Source organism: Tursiops truncatus, chromosome X (assembly GCF_011762595.2).
Source record: "Tursiops truncatus isolate mTurTru1 chromosome X, mTurTru1.mat.Y, whole genome shotgun sequence".
In the NCBI taxonomy this organism is placed as follows: Eukaryota; Metazoa; Chordata; class Mammalia; order Artiodactyla; family Delphinidae; genus Tursiops; species Tursiops truncatus.
The window spans coordinates 2,103,430-2,123,100 of record NC_047055.1 but is presented as its reverse complement, the minus strand read 5'-3'; the positions used below and the strand labels follow the sequence as shown (position 1 = coordinate 2,123,100).

The 19,671-nt window shown below is 49.8% G+C and overlaps 1 protein-coding gene across 10 annotated transcripts; it reads left to right on the top strand.

Moving 5' to 3' along the window:
• The first annotated feature begins 1,409 nt into the window (after positions 1-1,409).
• Positions 1,410-18,652, top strand: ZNF275 (zinc finger protein 275). Of its 10 annotated transcripts, XM_033849522.2 has the most exons (6): positions 1,418-1,547; positions 7,279-7,359; positions 10,894-10,985; positions 11,447-11,554; positions 12,461-12,545; positions 12,852-18,652. In XM_033849522.2, the coding sequence occupies exon 6, from the start codon at positions 12,881-12,883 to the stop codon at positions 14,006-14,008; it is 1,128 nt and encodes a 375-aa protein (XP_033705413.1). In that variant the 5' UTR covers positions 1,418-1,547; positions 7,279-7,359; positions 10,894-10,985; positions 11,447-11,554; positions 12,461-12,545; positions 12,852-12,880; the 3' UTR covers positions 14,009-18,652. The 10 variants fall into 10 exon arrangements, with proteins under 10 accessions (XP_033705417.1, XP_033705412.1, XP_033705415.1 ...); XM_033849521.2 differs by lacking the exon at positions 7,279-7,359 and having other exon boundaries at positions 1,414-1,547; XM_033849524.2 differs by lacking the exon at positions 7,279-7,359 and having other exon boundaries at positions 1,414-1,547; positions 12,458-12,545.
• Positions 18,653-19,671: the final 1,019 nt, after the last annotated feature.

The window sequence follows — 19,671 nt, the reverse complement described above, 5'->3', positions numbered from 1 at the left end:
GTGTGCTTGTATGTCTGCGACTTACTGATACTTTGAAATGGATCAGTTAAATAAGGATGACCATGCAATCAAGCAGGTGTAGCATAATGCTAATTGTAGAATATTGGTGATTAGTATATGCGTGCAAATCTTTCAATTGATCTGTATGTTGCAAAGTTTTCATAATAAAATGTGGAAGGTAAATAAGAAAAAAAGTTGGTAGCATCTAACAGATAAAATTGTTACAAGAATATTTAAGAAGTTGGTTATAATCATTATCACTAATAAAACAATAAATGTATATTAATAAAAAATGAACAAAAAAGTTAGACCGTGTCCTTCAGACTTAATTTCAGTGCCCAGCTAGTGTGGCTCCTTTTCCCTTGGCTTACTGCTTTCCAGCATTTTCCTTTTGATCCTAGAATATGCCCAGTGGGTTCCTACCACAGGGAATTTGCACATGCTATTCCTTTTACCTGTGGATGCTCTTCCTATCAACAACCTTCACACGGCTCAGTCCTTCTTGTCATCCAAGTCTCATATCAACCATAGTCTCACTGAAATTACCCACCCATCACTCCCAAACACCCCCCTAATTGATGTTCTTCACAGTTCTTGTCATTCTTGTGTGTTGTTTGTTGACCCTTGTTTATTATTGTATTCCTTACGAAACAGGAATCTTCAAGAAAGCATCGATGGGCTTAGCACACTGCAGGGTGCAGCAGCTTCCTAGATCTTTGTTGACTGGCAGAAATTCCTCTGGAAGTGGCTGTCACTACTTGCAGCACCCCCTATCCAAGAATCCTGTTCTTTTCTCTTCTTAGTATGACCTGCCATTTTGAAATTAACTCAAATGACTTTCCCCTCCACCTTTACCCGAGCACGCGGGCGCGCGCGCGCGCACACACCCACACACAAACACATACTCACAGGAGCTCTTGGGCGCCAAATGCGCGCCCCCTGAGGGCAGGGATGCAGCCTGGTTTTGCTCACAGCTGTATTCTCAGTGCTTGGCACGGCGAGAGCTCACACCTTCCGTGACTGAGCGAGGCGCTTTGACCCCTCCAGTGGGGGCTGGCTTTGCTCTGCGTCGCCCTCCGTTCTCATCCCCGCACCCATATTCCCGTCCTAAAGGCGCCCAAGGGGGAGGGGTCCTCTCCATTCCTTCGTTCCCTCCTTCGTGGGCTTGTTGGTTCATTCGCTAGTTCATTCATTCATTCATTAGTACATTCATTTTACTCCTCCCGCCTCCACCCGAGCACCTGGCCCCACCGCGTAGCTCCCCTGGGGTCTGGCCTGACCCACCCACCCAGGGCTCGGCCACGCCCCCTTCCAGCCCCGCCCCCTCTCTGGGCCAATCGAGACCGGCGGGCCGGGCGGGGCCGGAGCCAGGGTGGGGCCTCGCTCTCCCACTACCCACGGCGGCGCCCGCGGCTCCGGAAACGCGCCGTGGGGCTGCTGGGCTCAGCCGGGTGCTGGCGGCTCCGTGGCGCTTCCTGCCACGCCGGGCCTGGGCCGCGCCAGCGCCGCTCCGCCGAGGACCGCGCGTTGGCAGCCGCTGGGCCGAGGTGAGCGTGCGGGCCACAAGAGGATGTGCGCGGAGCCCGGGAGGGTGTGCGGAGCCCGGGAGGGTGTGCGGGGCCGGGATGAGCGCGCGGGCCGCCAGAGGATGTGCTGGGAGTCGCGGATGAATGTGCGGGTCCCGGGTGATCGTTTGGGCCTCGGGAGGATGTGCAGGGGACGGCCCAGGAGAGTGTGCAGGACTGGGGTGAGTGTTCCAGAAAGTGTGCGGTGGGGGGGCAGGGGGCGGCCAAGCTTTGTTGGGGGGCGTCTCTGTTCCCGCGGGAAGCTGCTCGGCCCTGGGGCCAGGTGGAGCGGGAGATGGGTCCGGGATGGCGGGTACGAAGAGGCCGAAGGCCTTCCCGCGGCGGACAGGGGGCGACGGTTAGGGGCGGGAATCGCTGGACGTGCTGAGGCCTACGCTGCTTTTGGGGTGACGCTAAGGGATGGGAACCGGTCGCTATGGGAAGAGGGGGCCCCCACCCCAAGTGCAGAGGAGGCCAAGTGGGAGGGGGCGTTGGGAGGTGTTAAAGGGCTTTTCCCCAGTCTGGGGGAGGGGCTGAACAGCAGTCGGAGACGCGGGGTAGGTGTACTGGGGACTTCCTGCTGGCGGAGTCTCTCCTTTCCTTTTGGGTGGGGGTCGAGCGTCAGCTTGTCGGGGAGGATGGGGGGGCAGCCTAGAGCCCAAATGCTGTGAAGGAGGGGGAGGGGCAGCCCTTGCTGGGTGAAAACGAGCTCAAGGCCCTCGATCTGAACAGTGCTTTTTCTGTCGCCCTTCTGGGGCCACCATCACCCGCTCCAGTGCCCCCCCTTAAACTCCTTTGCTGCCTCCTCTAGTCTATATTTGGGTGATTAATTACATGTCTTTTTCCATCCTCCCCCCCACACAGTCGCCTGCTGCCCGCAGCCCATGGTCCCTTTCAAACACCAACCCCGCCAGAATCCTGGCCCTCTTCCCGGAGGTCCCACCCTGTTCCAACTGACACCCTCCAGCCAACGTTGGCCCAGCTGGGGGCCACCAGCCCCCTTCAGTCTCCTTGGTCAGTGAAATATTTCCTCTTCAACCTCAGACCCGACATTTTTCTTTTACCGAAGGATTTCAGATGGGATTGCCGGAACAGCACCCCCTCTGGGTACTCACGCTGCCTCGCCCCATCCCCCACCCTCCCTCCCCAAATGCCTTGGGATCTACATTTCGAATCCTATCGAACAGTGATTTTCAGCCTTCTTTGGGTGAGGAGACCCCTTAGAAAATCACTAGAAACTGTGAATCCTCTTCGCAGAAATCTGACAGTCAGCACAGAGAGTGGGATCCCGTTCAGGAGGCTCATGGGCCAGAGTCCTGTCTGATGAGCCCTGGGGGTGAGGAAACCTCCAGATCCTAGACGGGCCCAGTGCTAACCAGGCACAGAGCAGCATCCCAGTTTCCTGAGTGCTGGTTGAAAATGCAGATTCCTCATCCCCACCTACACCAGCTGCTCTGTCCCTTGAGTTCTTAGGAAACCCCAGGCCAGGGTTCTAACCCACCCATCCAACGCTGGCCCTAACCTGCCTGGGCTCCCCAACTGCCCAGGGCCCCTTGGGATTTGCACAGCATTCCCCCACCCCCATTTAGAATCGTTCATATCCTGGGCAGTGTGACTTAAACGAAGCTATACTTAAAATTTATTTTGATTTTCAGTAAGAGAGCATGCGTCTTCTTGGGGAAATGGGAACATAAACCTTCCCTCAATTAAGTACAACAAACACTACAAAATCCCCTTCTGGTCTACCTTCTGGCTTTTTATAGAAGGCAAAGAAAAAGGAAACCTAAACAGAGAGAGACAGGTGCCCAGGCAGAGAGACAGGAAAACGGGGAAGACGGAGACAGATGCCTCCCACCCCCGCACACAGAAAAAGGCACACACAGACGCAAACATCCCGAGAGAAACAGACTTTCCTGGTGAAACACCCTCTCTTTTGGCCCTTTAGGATTCACTTCTAGTAGCAGTGCATTTGCACAGTACAGGGTGGGCCCAAATGGGGCCTTTGCAGCCACATCCTGGCGGGACGGGTGGAGAGCTGCCGAAGGCTAAGCCCAGCTCCAGCCCAGGGGCTCGGCTTAGGCTCCCAGGCTTGCCTGACTCAGGTGGATTGGGGTCTCAGCAGTGTGTTCAGTCTCACAGCCTGTCCTTTGGTTGAGCACTCATGACCCAAAAAGACATGTTCCCGGAAGGAGTACCCAAGTCTGCTTCTGTCCCCCCAAATTATTTCAGTCCAACAGGTGGGATCTTACCTGCCTGACTAATCGCTCAGAATTGTTCCGAGACATGATGCCATCCCTGCATCTCTCTTTGGGGCAAGTCTGGATGTTTATAGACCATGTCTGCTGGCCTTAAAGCTGGCCATGCTGTTAGAAGACCCCATGGGGACGCAAGATGGTGAGAAGTATTGTTCTCGATTCTGGAAGCACTTATATTTTTATATATGCCAGTGTCGTTGAACCATCTCTGCCCAGAGATAGTTCTCTCGATCTAAACAACACAACTCAAGGGAGAACAGATATCCAGTAAGGAGAATTTTGAATCTAGGTAATTAATAGGCTGATTTAGGGTTAGGGCTGGGGTGGGAGAGGGCGCTGAAGGCGCCCATCTGAATCGGGTGATCGAGTGCAGTCTCTCGTGTGACCCGTAAAGATTCCCTCCAGGGCATTTTTGCTCGGGCCCAGAACTGAAATGCACACCAGGAGACACCTGTTGTCTTCTGGGGCCTGAGGACATTCCCTTTCAGGTCCTTATCTAGATGCTTCAGGGAGTCCAGGTGTTTCTGGCACCCCTTTGAAGTTTCTGGAAGCTGCCAGATTGGTCTAGTTTGGGTGGCCTTGCTCCCTCTCCCCGCCCCCACTGCCCAGGGAAGGATGGCACCTGCTGAGAAGGTTGCTTGGCCACTTGTGCCATGGAATTAGTCTAACACTGATCTTTCAGGCTCAGAAGTGAGCTTTCCTAGTAGCGAGACATCCTAAGGAGGGGTCCCGAGCTCAAAGGTGACCAGAATACACCTAATTATTCACTATTTTTTTGTGACAGCTGTTGGCTTTTGTCTCCACTGGGTTCAGCTGTTAACTTCTGTTCTTTCAAGTCAAAGTGAAATGATTGGTTTGGTTCTCAATGTTTCTGATTCAATATGGAAAATTGGATTTAAATAAGTTGGTTAAAATTTACATTGCCATCTAAAGCACATTTCAGGAACATTTGTTCACTCACGTGAACTCTCACGTTTTAGGAAGCATGATTTTTCAGAAATGTGTCTGTGAAGCAGCTGCAGTGTCTGTGGCACTTGGCTAGGTCCAGAGTGGAATCCGCAGTCAGCTTTGATAGGGCCTTCACTCTCTGGGAGCATATAGTCGTTAGACTCTATACTTCAGATCCCACTTAAAGAAGGAAGATGATACTTATATTAAGAGGCAGAGATTTGTTTTCCCGTAGTCTTTCTACCGGTTGGGTGAAGAAGTGCGCTTACAAGGTTTGGGGCATGCTTTTCCATGGTGAGTGCAAGTGCCTCACATTCAAGGTCAGGATCACCCTCTGTATCCATCGGGTGCACTACAGTGGTTTTCATATTGTGCCTGGAATTGCTTTGACCTTGATCTCCCAAGGTCCACTTTTGGAAGGCAGTAGACACCTGTATGTGTCGCTTTTGTCACAGAGTGCGGTTTCTTTTCCAGATTAGTTCCACCATTTTAAAGTGGAGCAGTTGGGCAATCCGGCTTCTGAATTATCAGATTGTTTTCAGGATTGATGATGATTTTGCTTTTAACTGCAGTGGGATTAATGTGTATTATCTTTTTTAATGATCTTCCTTTGCGTCTCATAAAGCTTTTACCCGATATACCTTGTTCATTGTGCAGAGTTTAGCCTCCTTTTGTGAAAGCAGGGCTCACTTTTTCCCTCCCGTTTTTATGAGCACCTTCGAAATGTTCTCTGTGTGTCCATGGGTTCTGTCACTGTGGGTAGTGATCTGAAGTGCACTTGGGTTAAGTCCCCTGGGCAAGCCTGGTACAGGAAGGGCCAGTCCTGTTGCTACACAGGAATTAAAGGATAATTAACAGTTCACTTGGGGGTTGCGGCTCCAGGACTTCGACAGTTAATCATGCCAATCAAGTGAAAACACTTTGGTGGGATCCGCTCAATTAAATGGGAACACTTTGGGAGGACCTGCTCAATTAAACATGGGTGGCTTGGAAAAACTGTGAGAGAGAGAGAGAATGACATGTGTATCTATTGCGCAGGGAGGGTCTGTGATGGCATGTTCATGGGAGGATTTAAAGCCAGTCCCCTAAACCCATACGCACCATTAGGCTTCAAGGACACTCAGTGGCTGCCTGGCCTTTGGATAAGGCCTGGTGTTAGATATTACCTGGTGGCATATTACTTCTCTCTTTTCTGGTGTGGTTTGAAATGTCTCAAATCTTGGGAGCTAGACCTTAGGCAAGTTGGTTCACCTCTCAGATCCGTGTCTTCCTTCTCTGTCAAATGGAGGCGGGAATGACTGTAGGTGGCGATAGTTACATTACGTGAAGGGAGAAGCGCAGTGCCAAACACACAGTAGGTGCTCCGTTAATGGAAGTTTGATGCATTTAACACACCCCTCCCCCCACAGTTTCTCACATGCCCACTGAGTGTTAGGAGCTGCTGCAGATGCTGGGGATTCGGGGGTGACCAAGAAAGAGAAGGGCCCTGTCCTGTCACAGGTGACATTTCCCCCAGGGAGAATCAGGTAAAAACAAGCAATTTCGGAGGATACGTTTTAGGTAGTGAGAAGTGTTATAAGTAAACCGTGATGGGGCTGGAGAGTGAAGTCATTTGGAGGAGGTGACACTTGAATGAGGCCCGAGTTCTTCGCAGGAGCCACCTGAGGCAGGTTCAGAGGCCCTCAGGGGTATTGCCTTGGCATGTTTCTGACTGGACGAAGGCCGAGGGTCTGGAAGGAATGACTGAGACGTGGGGTGCAGACATGGGTCTGGTGGGCTCAGCCAGGGACTTGGAGGGCGTTAAGGCCTTGGGTCTCTGGCCTGAGGGTGGTGAGATGAGGCTTGTAACAGACCATCTTCCTCAGGAGGTGAAGGTGAAATGTTCTCCTCTCCATTCTACTCGGCAACAAAACCTCTATGTCAATTGGAAGCGAAGTTTTTAGAATGAATTGTATAAGTACTCTATGACCATTTCATTTTGTATTGGAAGCCAAAGTCAAACCAGACATCAAATGTATAACAGGAAGAATCCAACTGCTCCGAGGGTGCCCTGCCTGGGTGACAGTGGGGTACAGAGGGCTTGGCTGCTGGGCACCTGGGGCTGCCCTCACACACTGGGGAGCACCTGTGCTGCCAGCTACTTAAAGATGGAAGTAGAGTTTCCGTGGACACTGGGGCCAAAGAAGGCCTTCTGCTCACACCTGTCATGGTTCTGATAGCTTGGGGGGATGATCCCAGGAAGTGACAACCTCATGGACCTGCCTCTAAGCTTTCTAGGACTGCCCACATATTCCTGCCAACCCTGGTCCTCTGTGCCTGCCTTGCCTGTGTGGGCACCTCGGGATGTTGCCCAGCTTCAGGGGCAGTTCCCTGTTGTCTCCTTGGCATTAGCCCTGTCCTCTCACATGCTGAGCGTCTTTCTTATCCAGAGTCAACTGAAATCTTTTAAAATTGTTGTTCCTTTCTGATTACCAAAGAAATGCAGTTTGGTTACTAAAAATTCATTACAGAAACAGAAAGCAGAAGACCTTTCTAGACCTGGACTCTACCCCAGGGTGGTGCACACTGCAGTCTCGATGTGCTCATTCACTGTGAGTCACTCTCAGTTTATTCCTTTTTTCTCCTAAAACATAAATATATACCGTTCTCTTCCCTTCTCCTACCCTCTTTGGATTTTTTTAATAAACAGTTACTGTCTGTGTATAATCTTCTTTGAAGGAGGATTCAAATTTTTGTAATCTGCTGTGTGTCATTCTGCATTGGCCACCTGTTGATTTTTTTTTTCATTTTCATTTACTTTTTAAATGTTTTCTGTTTTTTTTCTTGTCTCTTACCACCAATTGATTTTATACTTAAGCTCTCCAGTCTTCTTCCTGCTCTGAGTTGTAGGATTCTTCAGAAAGGTCTCCCTTATGTTTTTATGACGTTGGGGTTATTGAGACTCTTCCTGTTGGTTATAGTATATTGTTTTCCATCCTTTTACTTTTAACCTATCTCTGTCTTTACATTTAAACTCTTTATATTTAAAGTTTCTTGTTGACAGCATATAGTTGAGTCTCATTTTTTTTAAAAAAAAATACAATCTGATGATCTCTGCCTATTAACTGGTGTGTTTAGTCCATTTATATTTAATTTAACTATCCATATGGTTGTGTTTAAATTTGCCTCTTGGTATTTATTTCCATTTGCCCCATATGTTCTTTTTCCTTTGTGTTTTTTACCTTTCTTCTTTTGGATTAGTTTTTAGAACTGTATTTTATCTCCACTACTGGCATGCATCAGAGTCTTGGAGGGCTTTGTAGAGCACACAGTTGTACATTCTATTTCTACGTATGTTATAAACCCTGCACTACCTTATTATTTTTGCTTTAAATGTTCAGTTATCTCTTAAAGATTTAAAAATGAGAGGAGGTAAAAGTGTTTATATTTCTGCACATATTTACATTCTTGATGTTCTTCATTCCTTTGTGATCCAAGTTTCCATCTGGTATCATTTCCCTTCACCTGAAGAACTTTCTTTAATATATCTTGTAGTACAGGTCTGCTGGTAACAGATTCTTTCAGCTTTTCTCTGTCTAAAAAAGTTTTTATTTTGCCTTTATTTTTGAAGGATACTTTCCCTGAATATAGAAGTCTCGGTTGACATGTTTTTTTTTTTCCTTTAAAAATGTCATTCACTTGTTTTCTGGCTTGCACATTTTCTCATAAGAAGTTAGCAGCTATTCTTATCTTTGCTTCTCTGTATACAACATCTTTTTTTCCCTCTGGCTGCTTTAAGATTTTCTCTTTATCACTAGTTTTCAGCAATATGATTATGATGTGTCTTAGTGTACATGTGTGGGGTTGTTGGGTTTTTTTTCGTTTTGTTTGTTTGTTTAGACTTGCTAGGGGGTAATTGGGATTCTTGGATCTAGGTTTCATCAAATTTAGAAAACAATACATTTTAACCATTATTTCTTCAATAATACTTTTATCTCCCTCCTCTTTCCCCTCATCTTCTCAGATTCCAGTTACATATGCGTTAGACCACTTTCTGTTATCCTCAAGTCACTGAGACTCTGTTTTTTAAATATGTTTTTCTTTCTGATCTAAATTTGGGATAATTTCTATTGCTGTGTCTTCAAATTTTCTAATTTTTTAGGGAGGAGAGGGCTGTGTCTAATCTGCTGTTAATCACATCCAATGAAATTTTCATTTTAAATATTACAGTTTTTACCTCAGTAAGTCCCATTTGGTTCTTGTTTATATCATCCATTTCTTTTATTATGTTCCTGTTTTTCTTTAAATACTTATACATTGTTAAACTAGCTGTTATCCTTGCCTGTGAGTTCCGTCAGTGATCATTTCTGAGTGTTTCTATTGACATTATTTTCCTTTCCATGAGTCACATTTTCCTGCTTCTTGACATTTACTTAATTTTTTATTGGATGTTGAACATTGTAGAGATTATGTTGTTGAGTGTCTGGATTTTGTTGTTTCACTGTGAAAATTGTTGGACTTTGTTTTGGGAGGTAGTTATTTGTGGAATAGTTTCATCCCTTCAAGGCCTACTTTCAAGTTTTTCTAGAGCAGATCCAGGGTGGCTGTGGCTCCAGGGAATAGATCAGTCCTACTACTAAGGTATGGCCCCTCTGATTCTCTACTGACTACCCCACGTGATCACTGAGGACTCCCTGCTCTGGTTGGTTAGACCCTGAACATCTCCCTACCTTTGTGTGTCCTAGGAATTGTTGAACTTACAGCTTCCTGGTCATTCTTTTCCTAGTCTTTGGGAGTTTCACTCTATGCATGCATGGCTTAGTAGTTAAGAAAGACTAAAGGGGAGCCTTGGACAGATTTTTTGGAGCTCTTTTTTTCTGTATGGCTCCCTCCTTTCTGGAACTCTCTTCTGCCTCAGCTTCCCTGAACGCTGGTCTGTGTTGATGATAAAGCCACCAAGCTCTGCTTGGGTTCCCCTTCCCTATACTCTCAATCTGCAAATTGCCTCCAGGAAGAGATCTGGGCCGCCGATAAAGCTCCCCTCATTTGTTTCTCTTCTCTCCAGGATCATGATCCTGTGCTGCCTGCTGTCCCATATCTAAACACTGTTGTTTCACATCTATTTTGTCCAGTTTTCTACTTATTTATGGCACGACATTAAATCTGTTCCTTGTTACTCCATCATGGCCAGAAATGGAAGTCTCTGTCCAACCCTTTTAATATAACATCTAATTTTATGTAAAAGTATTTCTGGAGTATCTGGGTTCTGTACTCCTTGAGCTAGTGTAAAAATGCTTCCTTTTCATATAACTGTGAGCCGAATTGACCTGACCTCAGAATAGGAACTGTGTTCCTGTTTCTGTGAACTCACTGAAGTGGGAGGCCTGCGCTGCATGCACGCCTGTGGTGGGATCCAAAAGACAGCGGCAACTTACACATGTGGTTCAGATCCTTCTTTTAGCAACTTAGTCTTTGAAGATCTTTTGTTTTTTTTGGAGGTGTCTTTTTCCAGGTATTTTGTTCAACTTTTCATTTTGTCAAATATATCACAGAAACATTCTTGTCTGCAAGCTGTCACCTGGTGAACTGTTTCGGTGGGGTGGAGTGTGGCCTTTAGACGGCCTTACTGCTAGTCAGGAAGCCCTGACTCCTGCTCTGTTATGTCTCTTCCCTCCAGTAGCCCAGTCTGGTTTTTTGTTGCCCCTACCAAGGTGAGAAGGATCTCTCACTTCCTAGTTATTTCTTCTGATGTTCTTTTGGGGATGCTTCCTTCCTGTGCAGCGTGAGCATTGAACTCTACAAGGCCTACTGCTAGGAGCCTGTGGCCGACCTGTCTCTGAGAGCCAGTCTCCCTGCCACTGGCTCTTGGTCTGAGTTTGTCTTCTCCTGCCTGTGCCTGGGCTAACATTCATTTGTCTTGTGTGGGTTCCCTCTGGCCTGCCTGTATCAGTTCTCTGCCAGCCCACTTTCCCCACTGTTTGGGATGCATTTTGTTAGGTATATCCGTGCTCTGGCTTGTCATTCAGCCTCTGTGCAAGAGGAGACTCAAGAAAATTTAAAACAGGGGAAAAGGAAATCACCAGTCTCATCCCACGGGACCCAGAGGCAGGGCTGCTGTCACTCACGGCTCTCTTCACTTTCCTTAGCTCTGCCTGCCCCACAGGGTCTTGCCCTTCCACAAGATGGATTCCTGGGAAAGCAAGTCCTGGCAGGCCCCCTTGGGGTGCTGGAGGCCCAGGTGAGCTGTGCTTCCTTCAGTCTGGCTTGGGAATCTGTCACTGCTCCCTGATTCTGGCCTTGGACTCTGCCTCTTGCCCCAGCATGACACACAGCAGGGCCTGAACCCCCCTGCTGCCTTCCCTCCCTCTCTCTGCTTCTCTCCCGGGAGTCTGCCAAGGAATGGTTGCCTGCTGGGCTTGTAATTCCCATCGTACTGATGGGGGAGCTGCGTTTCAATCCAGGAAAGTGATTGAACTGAAGTCCCTTGGGAGGACGGTGGGAGCCAGGGCCACGGCCCAGGTCTCTTGGTACGTGGTCAGGTTCTCTTTCTAGCACTTCTTGAGGCTTGTAGTTACATTTCCATGTTAGCAATGCACGCTCACTTCAGACTCTCACCTCTCATCCCTGGGGTTAGTGGTGCTGCCCTTGCCTCATTCTAGAGTGGATGGAAGGACAGATTATCCCTGGGAATTCTTTCAGGATCCGGTGACATTTGGTGACGTGGCACAGTACCTCCTCAAAGGGAGTGGCTGAGGCTAGATCCTGAGCAGAGGACACCGGCATATTGAAGGAATGTGACCTCTGTGGGTAAGGATGCCCCCAGCCCTTCCACAAGCTTTGCCACCAGCTTCACGGTCCTACGAAGCTGGGAGTAGGATAAGGGGCACCTGGCATAGCGTTCCACAAGCTCACCTTCCAGGGGCTTATGCTCCTTGGGAATGGGCTGTGAGGAGATACAGAGGGTCTGCTACACCCGACATCTCAAAGTAGCGGGTGTCCCTCCCCACTCCTAATGGCATGGAAAGAAGCCCCCTCAGTCTTTCATTGGGAAAGAAATTAGAACAAACTAGCCACTAGCATTAAATACTTACTTTACATCTTTATTGGAGTATAATTGCTTTACAATGGTGTGTTAGTTTCTGCTTTATAACAAAGTGAATCAGCTATACATATACATATGTTCCCATATCTCTTCCCTCTTGCATCTCCCTCCCTCCCACCCTTCCTGTGCCACCTAATTAAATACTTTTTTAACCCACAAGTTATATAAATTTCATGGCAACTTTACCGTAGTTTACCGTTGAGAGAGGTTGACGTAGCAAGCTCCTTTGCACCATCAGGGGCTGCACGTGGGGAGGTGGGGAGGCTTCTTCGGAGGAGAGACTGCCAGGGGTCAGCTTTGACAGTTATGGAAGAACCCCAAGTTCAGTGTGCAGACCTTGAGGAGGGCGGATGGGGGAGAGGGAGGATCAGCTCCTCAGGAAGACAAACTGGCACCCAGATGGGCCCAGAGCGCGCTTCATCCACAGCCCCTGGAAGGAGCCGACTGTTGGGAAAGGCATTTTAAATGGAGGAATGACTTGCCTAAGGGAACAGCCAACCCAGCCTTTGGGGATTGAAAGGCTCTCCCCTTCAAAGGCCCTGAGCCATTCCTCCTCGATCCTGATGTCATCTCTGGCTGCTGCCGTAGCTTGTTTCCTTTTCCGCAAGCAGGAGTTCCTGTTCTGAATCCTGACTTGGTCTCTCACCTGGTGCAAGTCAGACCCATCCCCTCGCGTGGACCGAGCTGAGCATTCAGGTGAGTAAAAAAGAAACCTGAAGAAATGTCAGGGCATCATTGGGGAGGCCCAGGTGAGCCCTTGGGGTGGGAGTGGCGGGCCTCCCCCTCAATCACCTTGACAGGGAGCATCCAGCAATCGGGCCCTTATGCCCCTTCCATCTCCCGCGCTGGTTTCCAGCTGGGCGGGGAGCCGCCATCCCGCCCCAGTGGCCCCAGGCCCGGTGCTCGGCGGCTGTCTCAGGAGGAAAGTGATTGTTGACAGAGGAGAGTAACCTCCTTCCTTCCGCCTCGGCAGAGTGCAGTGTCTTGTGGTTTTCATTTCAGAAAGCATCTGGGTGACCCAGCCGCCGAGGATGGGTGAAGTCGCCCAGTCACAGGAGATGGCGTCCACGAGCTCCCCGACGGCCAGCGAGCACAGCCCTGAGGTCAAACAGAACGGGGACTCTGAGGGGAGGGGAGGGAGCCCCCAGAATCTGCCTGTAGAACATCATTTTGCGTGTAAAGAGTGTGGGGATGCCTTTCGGCTTAAGGTCCTCCTCGTGCAGCACCAGCGAATTCACAGTGAGGAAAAGGGTTGGGAGTGCGGTGATTGCGGGCAGGCTTTTCGCGGGGTGTCTGAGTTCAACGATCACCGGAAGAGCCACGTGGCGGCAGAGCCCCGGCCGGGCCCCAGCCGGGCCCTTGACGAGGCCGTGGAGAAGAGGGAGCAAATGGAGAGGGAGGCGAAGCCCTTCGAGTGTGAAGAATGTGGGAAAAGGTTCAAGAAGAACGCGGGCCTCAGTCAGCATCTGCGCGTCCACAGCCGCGAGAAGCCCTTTGACTGCGAGGAATGCGGCCGCTCCTTCAAAGTCAACACCCACCTCTTTCGCCATCAGAAGCTGCACACTTCGGAGAAACCCTTTGCCTGCAAGACGTGTGGCAGGGATTTCCTGGATCGCCAGGAGTTTCTCAAGCACCAGCGGATGCACACCGGCCACCTGCCCTTCGACTGCGACGACTGCGGCAAGTCCTTCCGAGGGGTCAACGGCCTGGCCGAGCACCAGCGCATCCACAGCGGGGCCAAGCCCTACGGCTGCCCCCACTGCGGCAAGCTCTTCCGGAGGAGCTCAGAGCTCACCAAGCATCGGCGGATCCACACGGGCGAGAAGCCGTACGAGTGCAGCCAGTGCGGGAAGGCCTTCCGGCAGAGCTCCAGCCTCCTGGAGCACCAGCGCATCCACACCGGGGAGCGGCCCTACGCGTGTGGCGACTGCGGCAAGGCCTTCCGGGGGCCCTCCGACCTCATCAAACACCGGCGCATCCACAGCGGACTGAAACCCTACGAGTGCGACAAGTGCGGGAAGGCCTTCCGCCGGAGCTCCGGCCTGAGTCGCCATCGGAGGACCCACAGCGGGGCAAGACGCTGCGAGTGCAGCGAGTGTGGCCGCGTGTTCAAGAGGCGGTCCGCGCTGCAGAAGCATCAACCGACCCACCGCGAGTAGGGAAGGCCCGCGGCGCCGTGGCCGGCAGCGGATCCCCTCGGGGCCCGGGGCCCTAGAGGGGGAGGGCAGGGTCAAAGGAGATGAACAGTTTTGTAGCGCTTATATATTTTCTCTTCAGAAAGGTTGAAACCAATTTATACTGCCACCAGCAATTTATAAGTGTTTGTGTTTCCCATCTTGCCTATCGAGAGTAGCTTCTACCATTTTGATTGAGTTTTGGCTGGTTCAGCTGGAATCGAGTACCTTCAAGGTATTTAAATGCACAGGCCTTGAACTGGAGAACGAGAGAAGAGAAACCCGGACGTGGGGGTGGAGCTCAGGATGCTTGGTCCTCTCCTGCAAGCTCCCCCTTCAAGGAAACTGAGACCCAGAGCTATTCAATGATGGTGTCCACAGAATGTGATCCCGACTTTCCCCAACAGAAGATCGATCGCCCCAAACTTTTTTGGCCTACTTGAATTTATAAATTTTTAGGGTTGTAAATAGAATAATCAAATGTCTTATAATATTTAATTTATTAATTTAGTTCTACATACATATTGTAAATCACATATTATATAGAATAATATATTAATTTAGAAAAGATTCCTTTTCTCCCTAGCTCCACTCCATGAGATCTTTTTATCCTAATTCCTCGTATGCATTTCTAACCTCACCGTCTTCACCAACCTCAGAGGCCCTTTGGAGTCATCATTTTCAAAGCACACATCCAATGACTTCCATCCGTCCGAACTATGTGCCACGTAGCACTGTGACAATCCCTGCACAAGGGTCTCACTAGAAAGCGCCTCCCAAGCCATAAGTACAGGTTCATGTAACATTAGAATGATGGTTGTCGTTTTCTAATTTATTCTGTAGCTGTACAATGCAACCACTTAAGGTTTTCCTTTTTTTTAATGACCTTTAAAAGGCTTTTTTAAAGCATCGAAGACTTGTCCTTGTGAGGTCATACTCTTAAGAAGAAGTACTGAATCTGAGTTAAATTTCTTTTGTGTCCTTTTTTCTTAAACCAATTCAATCTGGTGACTCCCAGGCATATCCAATACTAGCGTCGAATGGGGTTTGTTTCAGGCTAATGGGTCTTGTCCTCAAGCAGCACTGTTTTGTTCAAAATCAGGTAGTTGAGAGAGCATCCCCGTAATAACAGGGACGTCGCAAGGACTCAAGTGTAAGGTGACGCCTTCCCTTCGGGAACGATAGCCTCGCATATGGGGCCTAGATGGTACTTCTCCAATCCTCCGTTTCCACCTCTGTAAAATGGGGATGATCACAGGACTACCTCCTAAGGTTATCGCAACGACTGCGACGCCGTGCCTGGCGTGGAGGTTCACACTCAGTGAAGTCATCTGCCGTCATCACCATGGTTATTGCTGTTCTGTGACTCATTAGTACCCAAACTGAGGATGGACCCAGGCCTCCTGACTCCTAGTCTCATCTTCTTTCTCTCACGTGATAACTTAAAATACTGTTTCCGTTTTCGTGCATGCAGAGTACGTTCATCTCCTTTGACCAGTTACCAAGTTACCTTTGGATATATTGACTTTATACAGCAGTTCTTTCTGTATCGATTGTGATGATCTCTTTTCCAGTTTTATTGCTTTGCTCTTTGTAGCAGTTTTATTACATTTTTGTTGTGCAAGCTTTTGATTTTTACGTATCCAAACATTCACTGTTGTCAGTTAAGTCTTAACTTCCATTGCTTCAGTAGTTAGAGATGATGACATTTTCTTCTAGAATTTGAATTACAAACGAAAAGTTGAAAACCCTGCCCCACCAAAAGGTGGATGCTCCAGGTGGGCAGGCTGGATGGAAATGGGCCGGAGACACAGGCTCACTCCTCATCCAAGATGCAGACTCTGCATGTCTGTGGGCGGTACTTGACTATCCAACCTGGCCACTCAGGCACTCGAGAGGAATTTCCATCTCGGATTGGCCAGAACACTCTGACTGTTCCTCGGTATAGCCCTAACCTTCAGCAGCAGGGCTGGGCCTCACCTAGATCAACGGGGCGGTCCGAACTTGGTCTTGCCAGCTCCCGGGAGCCTTGGCCATGCTGAGCGTGGACTCAGTGCCTGAGCAGCAGATCCACCCGAGAGACATCTAAAACACAAGAAGACTTACCCGACTGACACCGTCGCGTGGATGGCATCCTCCTAGCGAGTGATTCTGGAACTAGAAAGAGGTCGGTTTAGTGGCTTCTGCTTTTCGCAACTAGGGGGAAATTCACCCATGTGTTCTGACGTCACCTCCTGCAGCCACACCTAAGAGGGGCGACAGAGCAAAGGCTCGGAGACGAACCGTGCCCCACTGATGGCCACACCAGGCCTGGGCTGTGACTTGTAACAGCCTTGCCCAGGAGGGGCAGTACAACAAGGGTTTGGAGGGCAACGATGCCCTTCTGACGACGGCCCACGTGGCATAAAAGTAGAAGTTGGTCATCCTGGGGCTGGCCTGTCACTTTCAGCAGCAAGGGCTGGCCAGGAACCTGGCTCCTCCAGTGGCCCGCAGAGCCCACAGATAGAAGCTGGCCTCACCGGGGCTGTAGTGTGACTTCCCAGCAGCTGTGCCTGGGGTAGAGGCTGGGAAGCAGGGTCCCACAGTGACCCTTGTGACCTTAGCCAGAAGGTACTCTGGAATGGCCCCCGGGCCACGCCAGTGGCTCTCTGTGACGTCTCCATCCTGACCCCCGGGCTGGAGAGAAGCTGACAGCACTTGTTGCGTAGTGATTCTTTCTGCTCTGGGGGCCTCAGTTCTTGCAGTAGTTGTGAATCTGTGTGTGAAATCACTACTTCCTTCTCTCATGAGTTTTCTCTTTTCAAGCTGTTATGACGTATTTGCTACAACTGTTATTTGGTAAGGAATGTTGGCGTCCACGGTGGGGCAAGTCTGGCACCTTAACCTGGAAGTACCTTGCCATGTCTTGCCCGGGTTTTATGAAGGATCCAGATGCAGTATTAACTCAGAACTTAGCGTCGCCGTCACCGCTGTACTTGTCCCCAGCTAGGGCATGGCATCTTGGCATCCCGTCATGCCCTCCTTTCCTTTGTTCCACTCTTGGTTCTATGATTTTCTCTTGAACAGGCCGTCTGCCAGAGTGAACACGTCTTTTCCGTCACTCTGTTTGCAGGTGAAGTCCGTGCTCTCTCTGTGGCTTTAATGTGTGTCCTGTAGTTGCACCGAGTTCAAGTGTTTGCCTCTGGTCCCTGGGGGGTGGATTTCCTTGGACTCTCTAGGTCTACTGCTACGTCAGATGCAAAACGTGATCAGACTTGCTGTCGTGTGTGCTTGTCTATGCATTTGTGTATCTACCTCATTTCATTTTTCTTTCTAATCACACGTATTCCTTTTGCAAGGCAAATGGAGAGCAGGTGGGTTATACAGAATGCTGGCTCTCCTTCGAAATAGGCCCTTTTCTTATATTCTGAAAGAAACCCTCCATTGCTTTTATTAAAGTTTTGAATACTTGCTGAAATTTTCAAAAGAAAGTAACTGTTTACCACTTGTGCTGCTTAATAAGATTAACCGTGTGGATTAGTTGTGTCATACCCATTAGTTGTGTCATTCCAGACTGAGCCCCACCGGTTACGGTGGGCGTCAGTCTCTCTCGCGTGGGGCTGCATTCCACGTGCCTGGGGCTCCAGCCCCATTGTGCGCCATGTGGCCCCCACCCCGTCTAGGCCACATTAATTCAACCAGAACTGAGCACCTGACTCAAAGGCAGCAACCGGTCCACAGCGCTGGAGACATGGACCAGACCTTTCAGGTTCTCCAACTGTGAAGTACAAACAAGGAAACAGAGAGAAGTTTCTAGTTGGTGCTGGAAGAAAGAGGGAGCCACCTGGGATTTAGAGGAGTTGCCCCCATGGGCAGCACCAGCTTGAAGATCTGTGGGCTCCGGCTGGGCACCCCCAGAGCAGCCTCAACCCCAGCACCGCAAGGGAGGCCTGACTGGGTTACCTTCTGGGATCTCTGGCAACTGCCCTCACCGGTCCACTTGTGTCCCTGCCATAGACTCCCTTGACCTAGGCCAGCTTGAGTGGGTCTCTGCTTTTTGCAGTCTGTCAAGAGCAATTGCATTGTCCCATGTGGCTGCTTCCTGAGAAGAATAACACGGCTCGCTTTCCTCATGTCCTACCTGGCCCTCGTTCCTGGCCCAAGGCCCACCTGACTGTCGTAAACACCTGTTTTAAACGTGGTACTGTATTCTGTTTGCTAGGGTGGGTGCAAATCTATGCCTCCTAGTCTCTGAGTTTGACCAATGCTTTTCTGTCTGGGCACTGTTCCTGTACTGACCCCATGTTTGCCCCAGGAAATGAGTTTAAGTCACCGCCCACCCTGTTCTTTATTTTGGAAGTGTCTCGCTACTCGTAGCAAACCCGTCAGATTGGGGAATTGATAACTTCTGTATGACTAGTATCCTTACGTTGTGTAGTTCTCATTGCATCAGTTGGGTGTTTATTTTCAAGAGTAGAAATGGTCTCTTTAAACAAAAATGGCCTTCAGCACTACTTGCAGGTGTGAGGACAGCTGTGTCCTGCCCCAGCTTGTATTTCGGTTGTTGGCACTATTTCTCATTCCTCCCCAGTCCCCTTAACTTGTCTGTGTTATGGCACTTACTATAACCAGCTTTGCACTAGAGCTTCTCCCTCCCACCCTCCCCGGCCCATTAGATTGTGAGCTCTTAGAAGACAGGGTGACCCTTCATGTCTGATTCCCCTTCCAGATCCAGCACAGTGCCTTGCATCGAGTAGACTTCAATAAATGTATGTTCAATGGCATTGGTCTTCCTTGACTTATTTCGTCAAAGCTTGCTTTATCAGTTCTCCCCTTCCTCTTTTCTCCACGCTCTGGAGTTCCGCCCCTGCCTTGCCCCCCCGCCAGCCCCTGCAACTGCCTGCTGGATGCCTAGAGGGGAAAGCAGGTGCCCTGAGAGAGAAGGCTGGTTTTCCTGGAAGTTTAAGCTCTCCCTTGGCGGAAGGGACCTGTCATTCAGCCAGTTGCCTCCCTCCACTCCAGCTGGAGCTCTCCCCTGGGTCTGAATTCCAAGTGGAAGCAGAAAACCGGCTTGACCCTGAGCTTCTCCCCTAGGAATCAGGAATGGGGTGACAGAAGTGGCTTCTGGGACTTGAGAATTGGCCAGCCTCTCTGGGCTGTGTGGGAGTGGGGAGGTCAGTCTTCTTGGTGGCCAGTGGCTGGCCTTCTCTGTAGTGTCCATAGCCTCAGAAAAGGCAGGTGACAAGGACAGGCTGCTGGCTTCCTGACCCTCCCAGATGCAAACAAACAGAGATCGGCCATGGAGTCAGCTGCCCCATCCTGGAAGGCCAAGTGTAAAGTGGGCTCCAGGAAGTGCTTGGGTTGGGCCCTTCTGGGCCACGATGTGCTCCAACAAGAGGAAGCCACATCTTGGAAAGGTGCATGACTCCACCCACCAACCCAGTCTCCCTGGAGGCGCCCAGGCAAGGCCTATGTCATCTTTCCCCCATGGTCCCATCCTCACCACGCTGTCAATTATTCTTCTACCCAAATGCAGGTTCTAGCAGGTGGCGTGATGCCGCCCTGCCCCACGCGCAGCCCAGTTTGGAAAGAACCATGCGTTTGCTTTGCCGGTTTCATGATGTGCTTGCTACTAAGAGTTTCACCGAGTTCTCCTTAAAACATGTGCA